The 19,543-nt window shown below is 39.6% G+C and overlaps 1 protein-coding gene across 8 annotated transcripts in view; it reads left to right on the top strand.

Moving 5' to 3' along the window:
• CEP112 (centrosomal protein 112) overlaps nt 1-19,543 on the top strand; it is a 455,788-nt gene that overhangs the window by 182,694 nt on the left and 253,551 nt on the right. For all 8 annotated transcript variants that reach the window (XR_013541089.1, XR_013541088.1, XM_072990811.2 and 5 more), the window contains one exon: nt 15,539-15,721. Coding sequence is in view for 6 of the 8 variants with exons in the window: in XM_072990811.2 (XP_072846912.2) it covers nt 15,539-15,721 (183 nt within the window). In the remaining 2 variants the exon portion in view is untranslated. The remainder of the gene's footprint in view (nt 1-15,538; nt 15,722-19,543) is intronic.

Raw genomic sequence — 19,543 nt, 5'->3', positions numbered from 1 at the left:
AAAGCCGCACCTTACCTTACCAGGCAGTCCGACGCCTCCTTTGATCGCACTCACTCTAACCGTTGGGGCAAAAGAGCTACAAAGAAGCAGCCTCTTCGCCCACCAACTGTTAGCAATTTGAATTCCCTGCCTTGTTTCCCTGCCTTTTTTGGTTTTAACTCCAAACTCCGGCTGCAAGTTGAAGCAAAATTTTGCGGTTGGAGCTGGTTGTAATTCAAAATGGTCATATGTTGGGACATTCGTACGTTGAGGCAGCACTGTAATACCGGTCAGTGTTTTTTATAATTTTGACTGTGCCTGGTTTTTTAATGATGATGATGATGATGATGATGATGTGTCATCAAGTCAATTCTAACTTATGGCAACACTTTTCAGGGTTTTTAGATAGACAGTATGCAGAAGTGGTTTACTATTTCCTTCTTCTCGGGGGGTGCCCTTAGACTGTGTAGCTGGCCTGAAGGGCACACAAGCTTGCTCTACGCATAGGACACCCAGTGGAGAATCAAACTCCCAAACTTGTGGCTCTGTAGCCAGATACATAAACCACTAAGTAATCCAGCCAGCTTGTGCTATTTATAACATGTGCTTTTTACCTTATACTGGCTTTATGACCATGTTCCCTATTAATAATTACATCTTTATAGGTAAGAGTCTAATTTGGTCATTACATGCATCAAATTATAGCAAATGAGGTGGCATTCACATATGAAAAATTTGCAAGGTATAGATAAAATGATACAGCAGCTGAAACATATTGTGCCATAATTTCTAATAAGTTTTTTGTTCAACCGTTATATTGCTAATAGAAATGGGCACAAACTGCTGTTTTGTTGTTTATGCTGATTTGGCTGATGGCTGCATAGCTGATCCACGGTTTTGTGCCCCAACCCTTCTGGTGGGTGCCCACCCAGAGACAGCGCCCAGAAGAAGTGGGACAGGGAAACCGAGGCACTGCTTCCAAGTGGGCATGTACCAGAGGGGCTGTGCCCCAAACCACAGATCAACTGTGTGGCCTTTCAGCTATGCATTTACTGGCTGGAAAGTTTTTGTTTTTGTATGTAGGTGTGTGTATCTGAATGAGAGAATGAGTTAGTGTTTGAGAGTTAAAGTGGGGAAGGATGAATGTAGTCTTTTTTGAGAAGAGACTGAAAAAAAGTGTGGGTGAGTTAGTACTTGTTTTAGAACAAATGCCTATTATTTATAAGGACAGAAAGTATTTAAATAATAATAAAGAAGAAAAATAAAGACTTCTCGTGGCACGTTGAATAATCGGAGAACTTGAAACATTGTTCTTACATTTTACTTTGAAAATTGAATATTTTATTCTTTTATGGGATTTTAAATAAAACTTTTTAATCAACCCTACTTGTTATTTTATAAGTACTAGTCGTAAGTGGTTATACCCATGTATACCAGCAGTCAGTGTTGTGACACATGAGTGTGACAACCCCAGACCTACTGGGATATATCACCCTTTAGTTAAGCTGCCACCAACCATTCCCTATAAGGAGTCACACAGACCAGGAATGGATTTTACTAAACAAAAGAACAAGGTTTATTTAAATAACAAACAGGGTAAATAAAAAGATCAGGTAAATAAGATACTGTAACGTGGCTTAGTCTCAATCATACATACAACAGTTTGGTTCACACAGAACACTTTAAAGTAAAGCACAGACCCTGAACCTATCAGTTCTGGCTACCCAGATAGAAACCTGAACCTATCAGGTATGTACTAACTGACACACAGTTGTACCCAGTCTGACACACAGACTCCAACTCCTCTTCTCCACACCAGCTCTAAATATATATACAGTACAGCTCCTCCCCCTGATGTCCCGCCTTCCACTCCCCATAGGATGGAACTTTCCCTCCAAACCCATGACAGACAGGTACCATCAGTGCTGTATGTGACACCTCCCCTCTTTATAAGTTGTTTTGCAGGGGAAAAGCTAAAGTGCTTTTCTCCAAAAAAACAACCAGGATTAAAACACACAAAATAGTTATACATTATAACACACAATCCCATACTTACACTCTAGGTTAAACATAACACTTCTGCATTTAAACATTAACATTTACCATACATTAAGTTACCTTTATTAATACAAACCAAGCATGTTTAATAAACAAGTACATTTAACTTTTGGTCACCAAAATATACATAGTCCATATTTCTTCGCCGTCTTCACTCGTCGGGTCTTCTTGACAAGGCGTCAGCAACACAGTTCATTGACCCTCTGACCACCTTCACTTCAAAGTCATAATCTTGCAGGTTTAAAGCCCACCTCATAAGTTTACTATTATGGGTTTTCATTGTCTTTAACCACTGCAGTGGTGAGTGGTCAGTGCACAGAACAAAATGTCTTCCCCAGATGTAAGGTTTGGCCTTCTGAATCGCGTATACTATGGCCAGGCACTCCTTTTCCACGGTTGCCAAATGTCTCTCACCTTTCTGGAGTTTCCTACTCAGGTAGGACACTGGATGCTGGTCACCATTTTCATCCTCCTGGCAAAGAACTGCTCCTACCCCGCTGTTAGACGCATCGGTGTAGATGATGAACTCCCGGTCGAAGTCTGGAGCACGCAGCACTGGATAATTGATGAGCGCCTCCTTCAACCTCCGGAACGCCTCCTCACAGTCACTGGTCCATGGGATGCGGTCATCAGTCCTCTTCCGCGTCAGATCGGTCAGCGGAGTCGCCATCTCGCTAAACCTCGGGATGAACTTTCTGTAGTAGCCCACCAACCCAAGAAATGATTTGACTTTTTTCTTGGTGTTGGGTCTGGGCCAATCACGAACGGCTTCTATTTTGGCCTCCAGGGGTTTGATCACTCCTCCCCCTACTATGTGACCCAAGTATTTTATTTCTGGGCTACCCAGCTGACACTTGCTTGCCTTTACTGTTAGCCCTGCTGCACTTAACCTCTGCAGCACTATCTCCAGGTGTTTCAGGTGATCTTCCCAGGTATTGCTGAAGATCCCTATATCGTCAATGTAGGCCACAGTAAAGTCACTGAGCCCTGCTAAGGTCTGGTCCATCAGCCTTTGGAATGTGGCTGGTGCATTTCTGAGACCAAAACTCAGGACTCTAAACTCATAGAGACCGAAAGGGCTGCAAAATGCGGTCTTTTCCTGATCCCTGGGATCAATCCTTAATTGCCAGTATCCCTTTACTAGGTCCAATGATGAAATGAACCGACAACCCCCTATGGTTTCAATCAGGTTGTCTAGCCTGGGCATTGGGTAGGCATCAGGAGTGGTTACGCGGTTTAATTTCCGGTAATCTACACAAAACCTAATGCTCCCATCAGGCTTGTCCACCAGGACTATTGGAGAGGACCAAGGACTAGAAGAGGGGACGATTATGTTCTCCCTAAGCATCTCGTCCAGCTCCTTCCGCACCTTGTCCCTATAGGGTCCCGTCACTCGGTATGGGGATACTGCTTGTGGGGTTGCATCCCCTGTATGGATCCGATGCATCACTCCCTTCACTATCCCCGGCTTATTTGAAAACACCTTTTGATATTTGGTGAGCAGCACTTTTAGTTCCTGCTGCTGGTCTTGGGTGAGTGCAGGACTGATCTTTACCTCATCTGGGTTGTATTTTACTTCCCCTCTACCCTCCCAGAAGGGTAATTCAGCTTCCTCACTCTCAGCTGCTTTTATTGCAAATAAAACCCTCTGTTCCCCTCTGTAGTAGGGTTTCAGGGCATTCACATGTACCACCCTCCTTGCTTGGTGTTCCTCCTGCTCTATAAGGTAGTTCAGGTCCGACATCTTGGAAATGACCCTATATGGTCCTGCCCATTTGAGCTGCAGTTTGTTCTCTTTGCAGGGCCTAAGCCAAAGCACTTCCTCCCCTGGGTTAAAGTGCCTCTCCCTGGCTTTCTGGTCATACCAGGTTTTCTGTCTAACCTTCTGAGCTTGCAGGTTCTCTGCTGCTAGCTCTAGGTTTCTCTTTAGGTCATTCATTAAAGAGTCTATATATGTCACAACGTCTTGTGGGTCATCCTGGGTGATCTGCTCCCAATTTTGTTTGATTAAATCAAGTGGACCTTTCACTTTTCTCCCAAACAAAAGTTGAAACGGACTGAACCCGGTACTGGCTTGTGGCACTGATCGATAAGCAAACAAAAGGGATTGCAGCTTCTGGTCCCAATTGTTTGGATTCTCTGCCAAGTAAGCCCTAATCATGCGCATCAGAGTCCCATTGAACTTCTCCGTTAACCCATTACTTTCGGGGTGATAGGCAGTGGTTTCCTTGTGTCTAATTCCACAGATTTGCCATAACCGTTTCATGAGCTTCGATGTAAACGATGCGCCCAAATCTGTGATTATTTCTGAGGCAAATCCCATCCTGGACATATACCCCACCAAGGCATCTGCCACTGTGTTAGTTTTGATGTTAGTCAAGGGAATGGCTTTGGGGTACCTCGTGGCATGGTCCACAATGGTGAGAATGAACCGGTTCCCCCTCTTTGTGGCCTTGGGCAAAGGTCCCACAATATCCACTCCTATACATTTGAACGGGGTGTCAATCACAGGCAAAGGGCACAACTTTGCTTTGGTCCTGTCACGGTTATTCCCCTGCCTCTGACACACATCACATTGTTTACAGAACTCCTTGATCTGCTTCCCTATTTCAGGCCAGTAAAAATTTTGTGTGATTCTCTGCTGTGTTTTGTTCACCCCTAAGTGCGCAGCAAACATGTCAGAGTGCCCCCTTTGTAAGATCATGGGGCGATACTTTTCAGGTACAACTAGCTGACTTCTGATCCCATCTCCCCCTTTTGAGATATTCCTCAGGGTCTCTCTATATAAAATTCCCTTTTTCTCGCGAAATCTCGCTGGGGTTTCAGGTGTTAGCTGGGTGTCTGTCACCTTTTCAAAACACTTTTGGAGAGTGGCGTCTGCCTTTTGCTCTTGGCCAAATTTGCTGTCTGTGGTTAAGGTTTCCACCACAGCTTCGGAACTACCCTCATCTGCTTCAGCCTTGGGCTCGTCAGTACCCCCCTGAACTGTCCCCGTGGTAGCTTGTGAGCGTGTAATCACTAGCACCCGTTTCACATGTTCAGCCAGGTCATTTCCCACGAGCACGGCTGCTGGCAGAGTCGATGAAATCGCTAGCCGCCAAACTCCCCTCCAGCCTTGAAAGCTCACAGGTACCTCAGCTACTGGCAGTGAGATCACCTGCCCCTCAATCCCTGCCACCTTCAGGCTCTCATTTGGGATTATATACTCCCTAGGAATAATATCTGGATGGCACAGGGTCACCTGGGAACAAGTATCCCTTAGCCCCCTATACTGATGGTCAAGTATTCCTACGTCCACCCCTGCGGTCTCAAACAATTGCGAATCTGTCCTCACTAGTAAGCAGCGCTTGACCTCCACAAGAGGACCATTTTCCCCAGCCTGATCAGCAGATGTCACTGGTCCAGATTGAGTAGCCATGGTAACAGGCTCCCTCAATGGCAAGGAGCTTTGCTCTTTCTGGACACAGAACACAGCTTTTGGCTTGGTTCCACTCAAATCATGAGGCAAATTTCCCTTTATCTGCTTCCATTTCTCACACTCTGAGATTAGATGGCCCTTTCCCTGACAGAAATAACATTTTCTGCTGTACTTGGAGTCTTTCTCATCTGGTTTTGGTTTTCCCTCCAAAATTTGAGGTCTAGGTGGTTTCATGTCTGAGGGCTTCCCTTCACCATTATTGTTATTCCTATTTCTACTCATTATTTCCATCTTCTTCAGCTCAAACACCATTTTGTCTACTTCCAACAGTCTCTGTTTCACTTCCCTTTCAAACGCCAGTTCCCTCACCCTCAGTTCATGCAGTTGGGCTCGGAGCATTTTTCTGAGTTCTGGGGTCAGTTCTCCCGTGTTCTCATCCTGCACTGAGCCAAATTCCTCCTCAGAACCCTGTGGTTCTCTCACTTCCCCCATTTCCGCCATTTGACTTCGAGTCAAGGGCATAATCTCCCCAGAACAGGCTGCCTTCAAAAGTCAAGCCTCAAAATAAAACGACGACTTTTTTCCTTTTGCCTCAGAACAGCCTTCTATAGATTGCTGCTGTTCCTTCAGCACTAACTTGCAACTGTTGCCAGGCAGAATTCACCCCCTCTGCTAGGCCTCTCAGCAGACAGGCTAGATCACTGTTACTTCATACAGCTTTGCCTCAGCTCTTTCCCGCCAAAACGGGTCGCCTCAGAGCTCCCTAATCTAGTCTCCCCAATCTGAGTTGGCACGTTCTTCCACTAGCATACCTCCCCGTGAGGTAAGCCTAGAAGATTACCTACGCGCCCTCAGATTGTCCCTGACTAGACCCCCCTTGCTCTGGGCACACTTGCCAAGGTTTTGCTGGACCACTGGACAACTGGACCAGTCGTATCCCACACGCTGGACACCAATCAGTGTGACAACCCCAGACCTACTGGAGTATGCCACACTTTAACTATGCTGCCACCAACCATTCCCTATAAGGAGTCACACAGACCAGGAATGGATTTTACTAAACAAAAGAACAAGGTTTATTTAAATAACAAACAGGGTAAATAAAAAGATCAGGTAAATAAGATACTGTAACGTGGCTTAGTCTCAATCATACATACAACAGTTTGGTTCACACAGAACACTTTAAAGTAAAGCACAGACCCTGAACCTATCAGTTCTGGCTACCCAGATAGAAACCTGAACCTATCAGGTATGTACTAACTGACACACAGTTGTACCCAGTCTGACACACAGACTCCAACTCCTCTTCTCCACACCAGCTCTAAATATATATACAGTACAGCTCCTCCCCCTGATGTCCCGCCTTCCACTCCCCATAGGATGGAACTTTCCCTCCAAACCCATGACAGACAGGTACCATCAGTGCTGTATGTGACAATGAGTATGTGTTATCACCAAAGTAAATGAAACTATGTTTCACTGAAATCATTCTTTTAAAAGGGCAGTGTGAATTAAATCTAGCTTTGGCAGTGTTTTAATCGCAGTGTAAAAGGGAACACTGTTTGGCTTGGTTAATGATAGTGATCATCCAAGAGAAGGAGTGCCTGTTCACAGGTTTGAGCAGCAGCCCAAAATTTAGTGTAGTTGATTTGGTGGTGGTTGTAGTTTGAGTGGCAGCAAACAAAGACAGAGAAGGTCACAGGGACAGAATGCCACAAGGACTATAGGTATAAATATAAAATGAGGAGGTTATAATCATTTGTGTCCCTCTGTTTACAGAACCAGGTCTTTTAAAACAGAATAGGAGAACGTAATTTTTGTTGATTCCTTATTAAAGAGGAACACATTCCCACCTAAACACATTCCAGAAAATTAAGGGGCCCTTTGGAATAGCATGAAAACATGGGAGAAGACTAAAAAAGAATAGAAGGACTGGCAAAAAATGGGATGTGGTGGCGCTGCAAGTTAAACTGCAGGTGTCTCTGTGCTGCAAGGTCATAAGATTGGCAGTCGTAAGATCGAATCCACGCAATGGAGTTAGCTCCCGTCGCTTGTCCCAACTCCTGCCAACCTAGCAGCTCGAAAGCATGTAAATGCCAGTAGATAAATAGGTACCACCACGGCGGGAAGGTAACGGCGTTCCGTGTCTAGTCGTGTTGGCCACATGACCATGGAAACTGTCTTCAGACAAATGCTGGCTCTACGGCTTGGAGATGGGGATGAGCACCGCCCCCTAGAGTCAGACACGACTGGACTAAATGTCAAGAGGAACCTTTACCTTTACCTTACCTTGGAATAGCATGAAAACCTGGGAGAAGACTAAAAAAGCATAGAAGGACAGGCAAAAATTTTCTGTCCTCTCACAGTTATTTTTATTGGAGCAAAGAATATTTAGGTGGCCACTATTGTGTAATTCCACTATTGTGGAAAATTATCATGCAAACCCTGCCAGAAAATAAATATTTTAGCCATACACACTGATAGTTCTTAAGTATCAACTGCAAAATATTACTTTTAGGATTGACTTTTCACCTAAGCAAGATCTTAAATGGACCAAATTATGTTTAAATAATTTGGATCTGGAGAGGATGTGAAAGATTCAGCTTGCCTTACTTTTTCATGAAATTTGATAATGAAACTTTTAATGGACTAAATCAGTTTGTTCAGGTTTTGGTCTGTTGATCTCTCTGTGGTAAATGACTAATATTTATAATTATAAAAAATTGAAGTGAATAGAGGAACTCCATCTCTGCATTTATTTTAATTGTATATCTGTAGTAACTTGTTTTAAGAATTCAGCAATATTCACAGTTCAAATAATTGAAATTAGAAAGAATAAATTTAAAACAGATAACACATATTAATTAATTAATTAATGTGTTGTGTAGACTATTACCAAAATGTGGTCTCTAATTAACCCTTCCTTCAGTGGAGCAGAGGGAGGAATGATTTCCTCTTCCCTCCATAATCCTGCATACATTGGCAATACCTTCTCTGGATGATTAGAAGATCCTTCAGAGCAGATTTCAGCTTGTCACAGGGAGTCTGTAAAGGTGAGAAGAATTCAGAAAGCTATATAAAACATGATCACGGTTTCCTTATGAATAAGTACGGTGGATATGTTTGTACTTCAGTAAAATTCAGTAGAGTTTGGAAAATGGAATGTATTTAAATCTTAATTCTGTAAAATGAGTGTAGTAAAATATCTTTCTTAAATACATGTTTTATCGAATTACTTCATGTGCAACAGATAATAACTTCATTTGGAATGGTATGAAAGCAAGGATAAATTAAAGTTGCATCGGCAGTGTGAAAGATGGTAGTTCATCATAGTCTCTGTGTATGCATACAATTAGACTCTGCACTGATGATCCCCCTGATACATCCTAGGTCTCTTGTTTCTTCTCCCTAGTCTTTAGTTCATGTGCTCACCTACTTTCTTCAATCATTTCTTGCCCACTGTAGCAATGACATCCACTCAAGTGTTCCAGATCCTGAAGTGACAAAATATTACTTTATAATACAACATTATCTTTCTTTTTTCCTTCTTCTCCTGTAGTTTAATAGCCTAAAAATGTAACATTTAGCTATAGGAGTAAAATTCATTTACACTCACAATCTATCGACTCTCTCTCTCTCACACACAGATCTTAGACTAGTGACATTTAAAACAGCATTTCTGATTGTGACAACCTCTTTGAAAAGAGCAAGTGAGATCCTAGTATTGAGATTTGACCCAACCTGTATTCAATTTAGTACGGATAAAGTTATACTATGCAGTGACATTTCTTTCCTACTGACTCTAGTGTCACCATTTCATGTATCACAACCGTAGATTAGTACCAACCTTCTGTTCTTCACCAAAAACCAGTCTGGAGAGAACATGACATATACTAAAAGTGAAGAGAGCCATAGCCTTCTATTCATCAAGAACGAAAGAATTCAGAATGACATCTCATCTTTTTGTTTGCTACCAGGGCCCTAAGAAAGGTTGTCCATATCTTCACATTGACTTTCAAAATGGGTAGTTGACACCATAAAATTGGTTTGCAATATGGCAAAAATCCCATTCCAAATAAAAAAAATAATTCAACAAGATCAGTAGCCTTTTAAGAGCATTCATGAGACGACTTGACATTCAATGCATTTGTAAAACAGTTACATGGTATCGATCTCTAATTTCTGTAAACTTTTATAGACTTGATTTGAGGTCTCAAAAAGGTGCATTGTTTGGTAGTGCTATCCTTTCTTCAATTTTGACATGAAACCCACCACCAAAACTGAGTTTGCCAGTCATTGTATGCATAGAGAACACGATGAAGGACAGGTTACTCACCTATAACTGTGGTTCTTCAAGTGGTCCTCTATGTAGTCACACAATCCGCTCACTTCTCCACTACTGTCCTGCAATCCTCGTCTTGTAGCAGACAAGGTGGGACTGAGGAAAGTGGGTGGAACATGCATACTAAAGACTAGGGAGAAGAAATGTGAAACTGACGCTCAGAACATTCAGTGGAGATTGTCTGTGCAGGTGCAGAGCCCAGTTGTGTGAAAACATATAGGACCACTGTTATAGTGATTAACCTGTCTGTTTGAGCATTCCAGATTTAAAATGGCATTACTGGACACATAAATGGTTGTGGTTAATGCCTTGGCCTAAAGGACAGCATCATTAATACTTCTTCCCTGCATGCATGTTTCCTAAGAATAGAATTTGAAAATGTAATAAAAGTAGCAATGAATGAAAGATAATTGTTTCATGAAGTTGAGTTGGGTTGCCACCTTATATTAGTATGCAGATCTCCTGTTGATATGTCTCCCTCAATACTACTCAGACAACTAGTGCAGTTCTTTGCTGTATATACAACAGAGACCTCTGGGCCACTTCTTCATCCTCCACTTTACCCTGTGGAAGGATTTTGTTTTCATGAGCTGTATGTTAGGGCAGTAACCCTTCAATAATGCGGCCATTGCTGATTCTCAAAAGAAAGCCCCTTTAAAAAGTTTTATTTTGGTTTCCTTCCTTTCTCCCTTTGCTGAGCTACAGGCAAACAGCTAGTGTTGGGTGTTCCTTATTTAGTAAATGCCCCAAGAACACAAAGAGATGATTGTTGTTCAAAACAATAAAATGGAACTATGGCATAGGTCAGTGGTTTAGGTCTCTGAAACCAGAGGTTGGGAGTGTGATTCCCCACTGGGCCTCCTTGCCAGGGGCTGGACTTGATGATCCTTAGGGTCCCTTCCAGTTCTGCAGTTCTAAGGTGGTTGTTGCAGTATTTTTATTTAATAACAGAATAAATGCTCAGAATAAAAATAGTAATACTTTAGGTCAAATATATGTCATGCAGCATTCCTGTATATCTAGGTTAATCCTTATTTTTCTACAAATCATGTCTAACCTATCTCATATTTATTCCTAATTTAAGGAATATCCCATATTTATTCCTCCTCAAATGTCACAACAGTCTAACTGCCGTTGACTCAGCACTCACCTGTCAATCAACCCATTCATTCTGTTATGCAACCAACTATAACTCATCTATACTTGTACGGGTACTAAAAACAAACAGAAGGGATGTGACATCGTAATGAATTATTTAGGAAAGTTATTTAAAGAATTTTGTAATTTAGAAAGAAAAGGACCTGTTAATAAATCCCTCATTCTGCTGATGTAACTTACAAATATTTTCTCTCTCCCCTTCCTTTTAATTCTGGAATAGAGGGGAGGTTTTTTAGATAACTAATGAAAGAAGAAAAATGTGGTAATAATGGTAAATGGTAATTATGAGATTTTTAGTTAAAACTAGTACCTTAGTCATTGTTTATTGCAATATTTGAAATTGGTATGCTGTTAAGATTTCTTCTTACAGTGGCCAAAATGCTGTTGCTTAGCATTGTAAATCTCACTAGAGTCTGACTGCTGAATCAGTAGGGATTTGGTAGGTCAACTGCTCCATACATTCCATTGAGTCAAATGGGCCTACTCTAACAGTGATTTATTTTAGCATGGTAAGTTGTATTTAAAATAGGCTCATTAGAATCAATTGCACTCACAGAGGAGCTGACACACTACATCTCCATTAATTCAGTGAGCCTACTCTAGTATGTTTTACTACACCAAGCAACAGCATTTTGGCCAGTAATTACAAGAATTTTGGCTAAAGTGTGCAAGAAGAATACAAATATAGTAGAATAAAACTGATTAATAATTTGGGATAATTTTAAGGTAGTAAAATTTATAGGCTTGCAGAGTATGGAAAAAAATACACACTGGAGATGGGTAGGTGGAAGTGTATAGTTCTATGTTAGAAATAATATACATGTCATTTTATCAAACTATAAGATAAATAATAGGTAGTTTTATTCTATTAGATGAATCCAATCAATTCATAAGTTTATTACAGTCATATGACTTGCTGAGGTGCAGATTTGTAAGGGCAATCTAGTTGCGACATCTGTCACCCCATTGATTGCCAGGTTTGATTAGGTTGATCTGGCAGGGTAAATGGGTGTTCCCGTCCTCCCTCACCAGTCCATGTGCATCCTTCCTGAAGTTGCGCATTCAGTAGAAGAGGACAACCATCCCAGATAGGAGTGTATCGTTCTTTGGTCAAGAGTGAACAATAGCTGCACTATCTCATCAGAACCTCCAACAAACCCATTCTACTATATAAATGATTGAGTTGGTGGCATTTTATATCTCTACTGGAATACACCTTTTGAATGAATATTAAGTCAACACTTAAGTAAATCTCACTGAACTAGTGAGTTTGCTCTACCCTTCTGGATCATTGGAAGGAACATGAAAGTACAGCAGTAGCCCTACTGTACTTTATCTTGCATTCTGTTCAGACCACTAATTATAGGGCCTGTGCCCACACACCATTCCACAGAATTCATGGATTCCCCAGCATATGGTTTTGCAGTGGTGCAAAAACATGGGTCTCATGCATGAATCATTCTTCCAATTCTATCCCATCAGTAGAAAATGAAATAATTCGGACACACATGTATTCTTGAAAGAGAAGAACAAGAAAGTGGCTATAGAGACAATTAGAAGATGGTAGGCAGTGTGTTATAATTTCTTGATCAAGGGGAGGGGCCTGGAGGTGACAACAAATAAAAAACAAGAATTATGATTAATAATGTTATTATATACAGTATTGCTAGTATCCTGATACAATGGTGATAGAACATTAACACTTGGCCTTTAAACAGTGGGGAGAGCAAGTTCAGGATATTGCTTACCATTTACTATGTGTCCCTATATTCACTTCCCTGTTTGGTCATTCCATCGATGCATGTGTATCTGAGATCGCATTATTGTACTGAATAGAGCTAATACTCAAGGCATTAGTAGATATCTCTTTGTGTAGGTCTGTAAAAATCCCACTTGCACATGTAAGGAGTGGTTGTATGTACTGAGTAGGTAAAGAAGATTCTGCCCTTATATTTTGGTTCTCATAATCAGATTAGTTTTAATTTTCATTTGTTCAAGAGAACTGTTGCTGAATTTCTTGTGGGCTATTAAAGGAGTACAGTCTACAACCCAAAGATTGCTCAAGCAGAGACAAAACTGCAGCTTCAAAGAAATTGTGATCTCCAGTTTAAGGTCAGCCTCTGTACTTCTGGTGGCAATGAGTATGAAACATCATTCTACCGTACTAGTCATTTGGATCTAAGACCTCTAAGAGGCCCCGAGAGAACTAAATCCATCTTTGTGGTCAGAGTAGACGGGGCTGCTTCCAGTTTGCTTTCATACAGTGGTGCCTCACTTTACAATTGCCCCGCATTACGACGAATCTGCTTAATGACAATCTATTTGTGATCGCAATTGCAGCCGCAAAATGATGGTCTGAATGGGGGAATTTTGCTTTGTGATGATCGGTTCCCTGCTTCGGGAACCGATTCTTCGCAAAATGACGTTTTTTGAACAGCTGATTGGCGGTTTCAAAATGGCTGCCAGGTGATTAAAATGGCTCCCCGCTGTGATTAGGGATGGATTCCTCGCTATACAGGCAGTGAAAATGGCCGCCATATGGAGGATCTTCGCTGGATGGTGAGTTTTTACCCCATTGGAACGCATTGAACGAGTTTCAGTGCATTTCAATAGGGCTTTTATTTTTGCTTTACGATGTTTTCGCGTAACGGCGATTTTCCTGGAACAGATTATCATCGTTAAGTGAGTTACCACTGCATCTGCTAGTTTGAGTAAGCGTCTTCTCTCTGCTATGTGTTTCTCCTGTTATAAAGAAAATAGAGTAAAGTTAAGAAATAAAAACTTTTCTGATATGTTTTCACTCAGTTTCAAGAAGGAACACCAGGCATACTTTACACATCTTGGATTATTGGTGTGAGGGAATGAAAGATGACTAGACAGTTGAGGAATCAATTTGTAAACACAAAAATGATGTCAGTAAAAACAGTTCTAGGTATTACTTTGACAAGCTTCATGTGTATTATATTTAGGCAAAAATATTTCAGAATAATGTATCTTCTCTTGACTTCATTTGATCCATGAATTCATGTGCCTCCTATTATAATCAAGGAAGGTCCTGTCCATGTCAGTAGGTACAGGCCTACCTGATCTGGATTGATAGGCTCCCAATAAGCTGTTTTGGAAACAGAGCCTGGAAAAATTACTTTTGGAAGAGCTATGACTCCCAGAATCTCCTCTGCAAGCATGATGATCAGCAAGTCCCATAAAGTAACTTGTATAAATTCTAATTTTAAACACTTCACATTTACTTGTAAAATGTTGATAATCAGGGCACAACATATCTTTCTTTTTGAAGGAACAAGTACAATGCTGTGTTTGATAAAATTGTTTCCTTTCTGGGGTGAGAGAGAGTTTGGTTTTTTAAAAATATTTCTATAATGTCAGCAAAAAAGGTTTTAATTGTTCAAAATCTATATGACATCCATTTACATGGGCGAATTTAAAGCTATACTTGACAAATGTCACAGAACAACCGACAGTGATAGAGCATGGAGGTTTTTAAAAAATGAGTGCTATCGCTTTAAGATAAGGTGCCTATGCGCTTTCCTCACACAAACAAGATCGATTTTGAGCAGACTCCCACTGTTTGCTTTCTTTTTTTGAAGAAGGAGAAGAGGGATTCTCACGCTGCATATACTCAGCATATTCTCGATAACAGCTTTATTTTTTTTTCTTCTCCTGAAATCCACCAAAACTGAAGAAAAATCCAAGTGACTGTTCTTAGCAGCTGTGTGGCCTGGAGTTCACTAGGAAAGCTGGCTTCCTGCAGTCCCCTATTCATCACCTGCTTCAAAGGCAGCCTAGCTGGCTATAGTTTGCAGGCCAGGTAGGGTGCCATTGTGCACAGCCTGGGAGGATTAGTATCAAAGCTGCGGCAACCAGGCCATTGGTCTTAGGCTGCCATTCAGTCTAGCCGGGAGAGGCTAAGACTGGCCAAGGTCATCGTATCCAGTGTGCTATGGACTGGGAACGGATCCTTCCTGAGAATAGAATGCTTCTTATGAAATCATGGCGCAAGCTTGCAGCACAGCAGGTGCCCTCCTGAAATACGTACATCTGTTTACGTTGGTGTACCGTGGCTGACAACGAAATAATAGAGCTTTTTAATATAATTTTTTTTCCTTAATGAAAAGAATCTAAGATACAGTCGCGTAGACGGGTTTTTTATTTGGGGGAAATTATAACAAAATATTTAGAACATTTAACTGATGCTTTTGTGTGTGTGTGTGTGTGTGTATGCACGCGTGAGGAGCAGAAGAGACTGATTTAACTATTTTTAATCTGTATCACTGCTGGATAGCAACAGCAGGATACCGTATATTTTCTCCCAATGTTCTGACATTCAGTGGGTTTGTACCGGATTTGCTTAGTTGTCATGCATAAGAAAATTACTTGGAAGAATTTTCTTTTTTTCCTAGAAATAAAGGTAATTTTTAAAGAAAGGGTGAGGTAAGAATGACGTAAAAATAATGATAAAACCAACTTGATGAAATTGTGGGGGGAGAAAAATTAAGCTGTAAGATGAGTTGTCATGACGACAGGGATGTTCTATTGATGAACTGTACTCTTCATTGTCCAATCAGATAGTAGAGCTGAAGCTGGAGCATGAACAGGAGAAGATGCACCTATTGCAACAGCATAATACAGAAAAGGATAGCCTGGTCCGAGACCATGAACGGGAAATTGAGAAACTAGAAAAACGGCTTCGGGCTGCCATGACCGAGTACGACAATAAAAGTCAAGAATGCAGGAAACGAGATGGGCAGGTAATAATTCATTTCAAAAGTCATAGGCTTGGATTTTCCCCAAAAAATCAAAATCAGTTTTTCCTGTTTTTAGTGTCATTATTAATGCACGCCATTTAAGAGTTTGCAAAACATATAAACATTATTTTATTTTTCCCTTTTTCCCATCCCGCTCCCTCCCCCTGCCATTGCTGAAAAAGGCTTTAACTGACAAAACCACAGGTAGCCAGATTAAGAATCCCATGGTGTGCAATAACGTGGCCTGTTATTTATAATCTTGTCTCATTTTCTTTCATGATGGATTTAAAGGGGAAAATATATTTCTTCCTCCCCCTTTATCTACAAAACCCCCTCCCCCTGGGTAAGTGAATTAAATATATCCGTTATTCATATGGATTTTTAAAAAAGTTTCTTTCTCTGCAGGCAGCCCACAAATTACGTGTACTTTAGTTTTCGAATGGTTTGTTAGAATTTGGTTTTCTTTTTTCCCCTTTTCGCATATGATTGACTGAATTTTTCTGATGAACAGTTGAGATGCTTTGAAATTTGGATTGCTTCTGAGAAGAGTACATTTTAATTTAGACATGCATCTGTGCGTCTAATTGTGCAAAATTAATGTTTGTGCATATACATATGTATATTCTACACACAAGTGCCCACGTGGACACACATACATACACATACACACGCATACAGACACACACCCCTCCCATCTTTATGGTCGCTGTTGGAAGCCATTTGGCAGAATAGCCTCCAGCTGTGGTCGCATTTGACATTTCAGATGTATGGATGAAATGTGCACTGTCATAGTGGAAAATTATGTTTATTGGATGTTAATTTTTTAAAAAATCGTTTTGGTCATGATGATGGTTGTATTTACTGTGTAAGTATTTTGGCGTATTTCATTATCTGGAATGTATGTGCTGTACAGGCCTAAAGAGAATACATTTAAAACATTTTTGCATTATTTAGTAAAATAGAAAATAGTTATTTTGTTAGTGTGCATTAGAGTGGCATGGGTTTGTTGATTTATTTTTGATTAAAAATTTTTTTTGTAAAGATGATGTCATTGCTTCTGTAGTTTAACCGCCATATATGTTTTGCTCTTAGTATCCTTTTAACAGGGCTTGGTTGAAGAATGTGGCCATGTGGACATCTTTCTTTATAAAATTGTAGACTATTGCAGCAATCTGTTTTGTATGATTTTAGTCATGTATCTTAGACACTTTGTGTGATTTAGGCAAATAATTATAATTACAGTATTATTATTTAGAATACAAGGAGAAGGTACCCTGGTACTTTTTTTGTTTATCTTTTTCTTGCTATTCTTTCACCTAAAGAGAAGGGGAAAATAGAACTTATGCATGTTTAACAAGAAATTGGTGCTTTTGGAAAGTTATGTAGCACTTGTATTGTTTGGGTAATAATCTAGTGTGTATTTTCCTATTCTTAGCTTTCTTTCACCTTGCTGCACCCCAAAGTGAGACGTTGGTCTATTCCATTAGCCTTTTTCCTAGGTTATATGCACTACAAACTACAAGTATGCTGTGCATCCAGACTGATACATGATTTAGTTGATGTAATAGTGTATAAAGAGCATATGCCTAAACAATTGAAACTACTGCTTTTTCTGTTCATTATAGACCAGTAGGTGGCTGCAATGGATGTAAATGCTGAAAGTTGTCTCATTGTAATCAATGAAGGGTAAGCATTTCACTCCCAAGTTCAGTTAAGTTTATTGGGAGTAAGCATTTGATTTATATACTTCATTTAGCTTGATTGCAACCCTTGAAAAGTTAAGCCATACATCTGGATTGTACCAAGTAGGCATGCAGTCCCACTTCTGAGACTCTAATCTTTGCTGTCTTATTTGTATGATCTACCTGATGGTTTTGGGTCAATAGCAAAAGTTGGCATCTGCAGGATTTAGAGGTGTTATTTAGCAGATATAGGAAAATCAGAAAAGCATTGCAGAGTTTTCCTGTGGTACTGAAATTAGTTGTATTCTTGTTAATAATCTCTGTGTCATCCCACTTATCCTTCTGTGCTATGTAGTAACTGATGAATAACAGCAAATGGGCTTTAAGTTAGATACATTTATTTCATATTTTTTATTTTCCCCCTATCTTATAATTACCATCCTAACAGTGCAATAAGGAGGATGTATTTTCCCTTGACTTTGCTGTTGGTTTAAAAAGGCTATCTATTCTTAGGATTTACTGGGGTGGAGTCAAGATGCCGAATGTATTAATTTAATAAATAGTAGCGATATCATTCATAAATTATTTTTAAACTGTTTGCAGTGAACCTTTAATATAATTAGTACATATTGATTGTTTGCTTATAGAAACAGATGTAATAACATCAGGAATGCAGGAACAATGTGTGCAAATATTAATAGCGTATAAATAAATAAATGATGGCCTTCGATGTTAAACATGTTTTTGTATGGATCATGATTGCTTTTCTACTTCTAGTGACATAGTGGAAGCCATTTTGTTTAGCTAGCTTCTTTGTATACCTTAAATACTTCTCATTCTGATGGATATGTGTTTTGAAAAACCCTTTGGATCCTTGTTTTGGGGTTTTACACTAACAGTGATGAAGGCATTTTCTATAACTTTTTGGCTTCTCCTTCATTCCAAGCATCAGGTTTCCTTATTTTCAAAAAAAATCATGTTGTGTAGAATTTCTGCAAAAGTATAATAAAGTTGTGAAAAAAGGAGCATTTTGAAAAGGCATTAGGAAGATTTGGTTGTGTGTGATATAGCATTGAAATCCTAAATAACTTGACTACCAAAAGATAGAAGGATTCATTCTTGAATATATTTGCAGTGAATAAACTAGAAATGTAGATGTATATTATGTTATATTAGTTCTCAAGAGTCAGTCAAAGTGTACATTTGTTTCTAGGTTTGACCTAATATATAATTATGTAGGAAGATAGTAGATGTGCTACAAATTTCTATCAAAAATGAGTTTAGTGAAAACATGTCCCATATTTTAAAAGTCTTTTTTACAGTGGGAAAGAGGTTATTTCAACTCCAACTGAATTGGTAACTACCAAAGAATTCTAATGTTATAATGGCTAGCCTGTCTTACTGTATTCTAGATTCCGTTCTTTTGATTGAGAGAAACAATTTTTCTGTGACTGGACTATGGTTTTCATATAGTGCTCAAATTTAGTTGATAATGACAAATATTTGCTAACATCTTATTGTAGACTAATAACATTTCGGAATGGCAGCTATTCAAACGGACTAGTCATCCTAGCATCAAAGGGATGCATCTATGGCTTTAGTATGTAATGTTTATGTCCCATTAGATTTCATTGCAACTTATTGATTCATTTAGAGTTTGAATAACCTCTTTCCCAACTGTAACTAAGACTTACTTTAAAATATGGGACATGTAAGTGTTTTGACTTTTTAATTGAACTATCTAGCACGTATGTGTGAAATACTGGTTTCATGTACTATCTTCCTAAATAATTATATGTCAAACGGTTATGACATAAGCACAAAGTTCTCCTTTGGACAAATTATTGTAATAGTCTATTTAAGATAATACTTCTGAAAATATTATTACAACAAATATTATTACAACAAAATAGCCATATTTCAACAGAAAAAGTTTGGTTTTTTTAAAAAAATATTTTTCTATCTTATATTGTTTTTGCCTAGCTTCTAGTAGATTATCAGTGTCATATTATTTCTTGATCCAATTAATGTTACCTTTTCCCTCACATATGACACACATCTTTAGCACTTCAAGAAGTGAACTATTCACATCTGCTGCATAAAGCTGTATCATCTTAATCCTTATTCCTTGACCATTTGACCT

This window comes from Pogona vitticeps, chromosome 2, assembly GCF_051106095.1.
Source record: "Pogona vitticeps strain Pit_001003342236 chromosome 2, PviZW2.1, whole genome shotgun sequence".
Taxonomy (NCBI): domain Eukaryota; kingdom Metazoa; phylum Chordata; class Lepidosauria; order Squamata; family Agamidae; genus Pogona; species Pogona vitticeps.
This window is presented reverse-complemented; position numbering and strand designations above follow the sequence as displayed.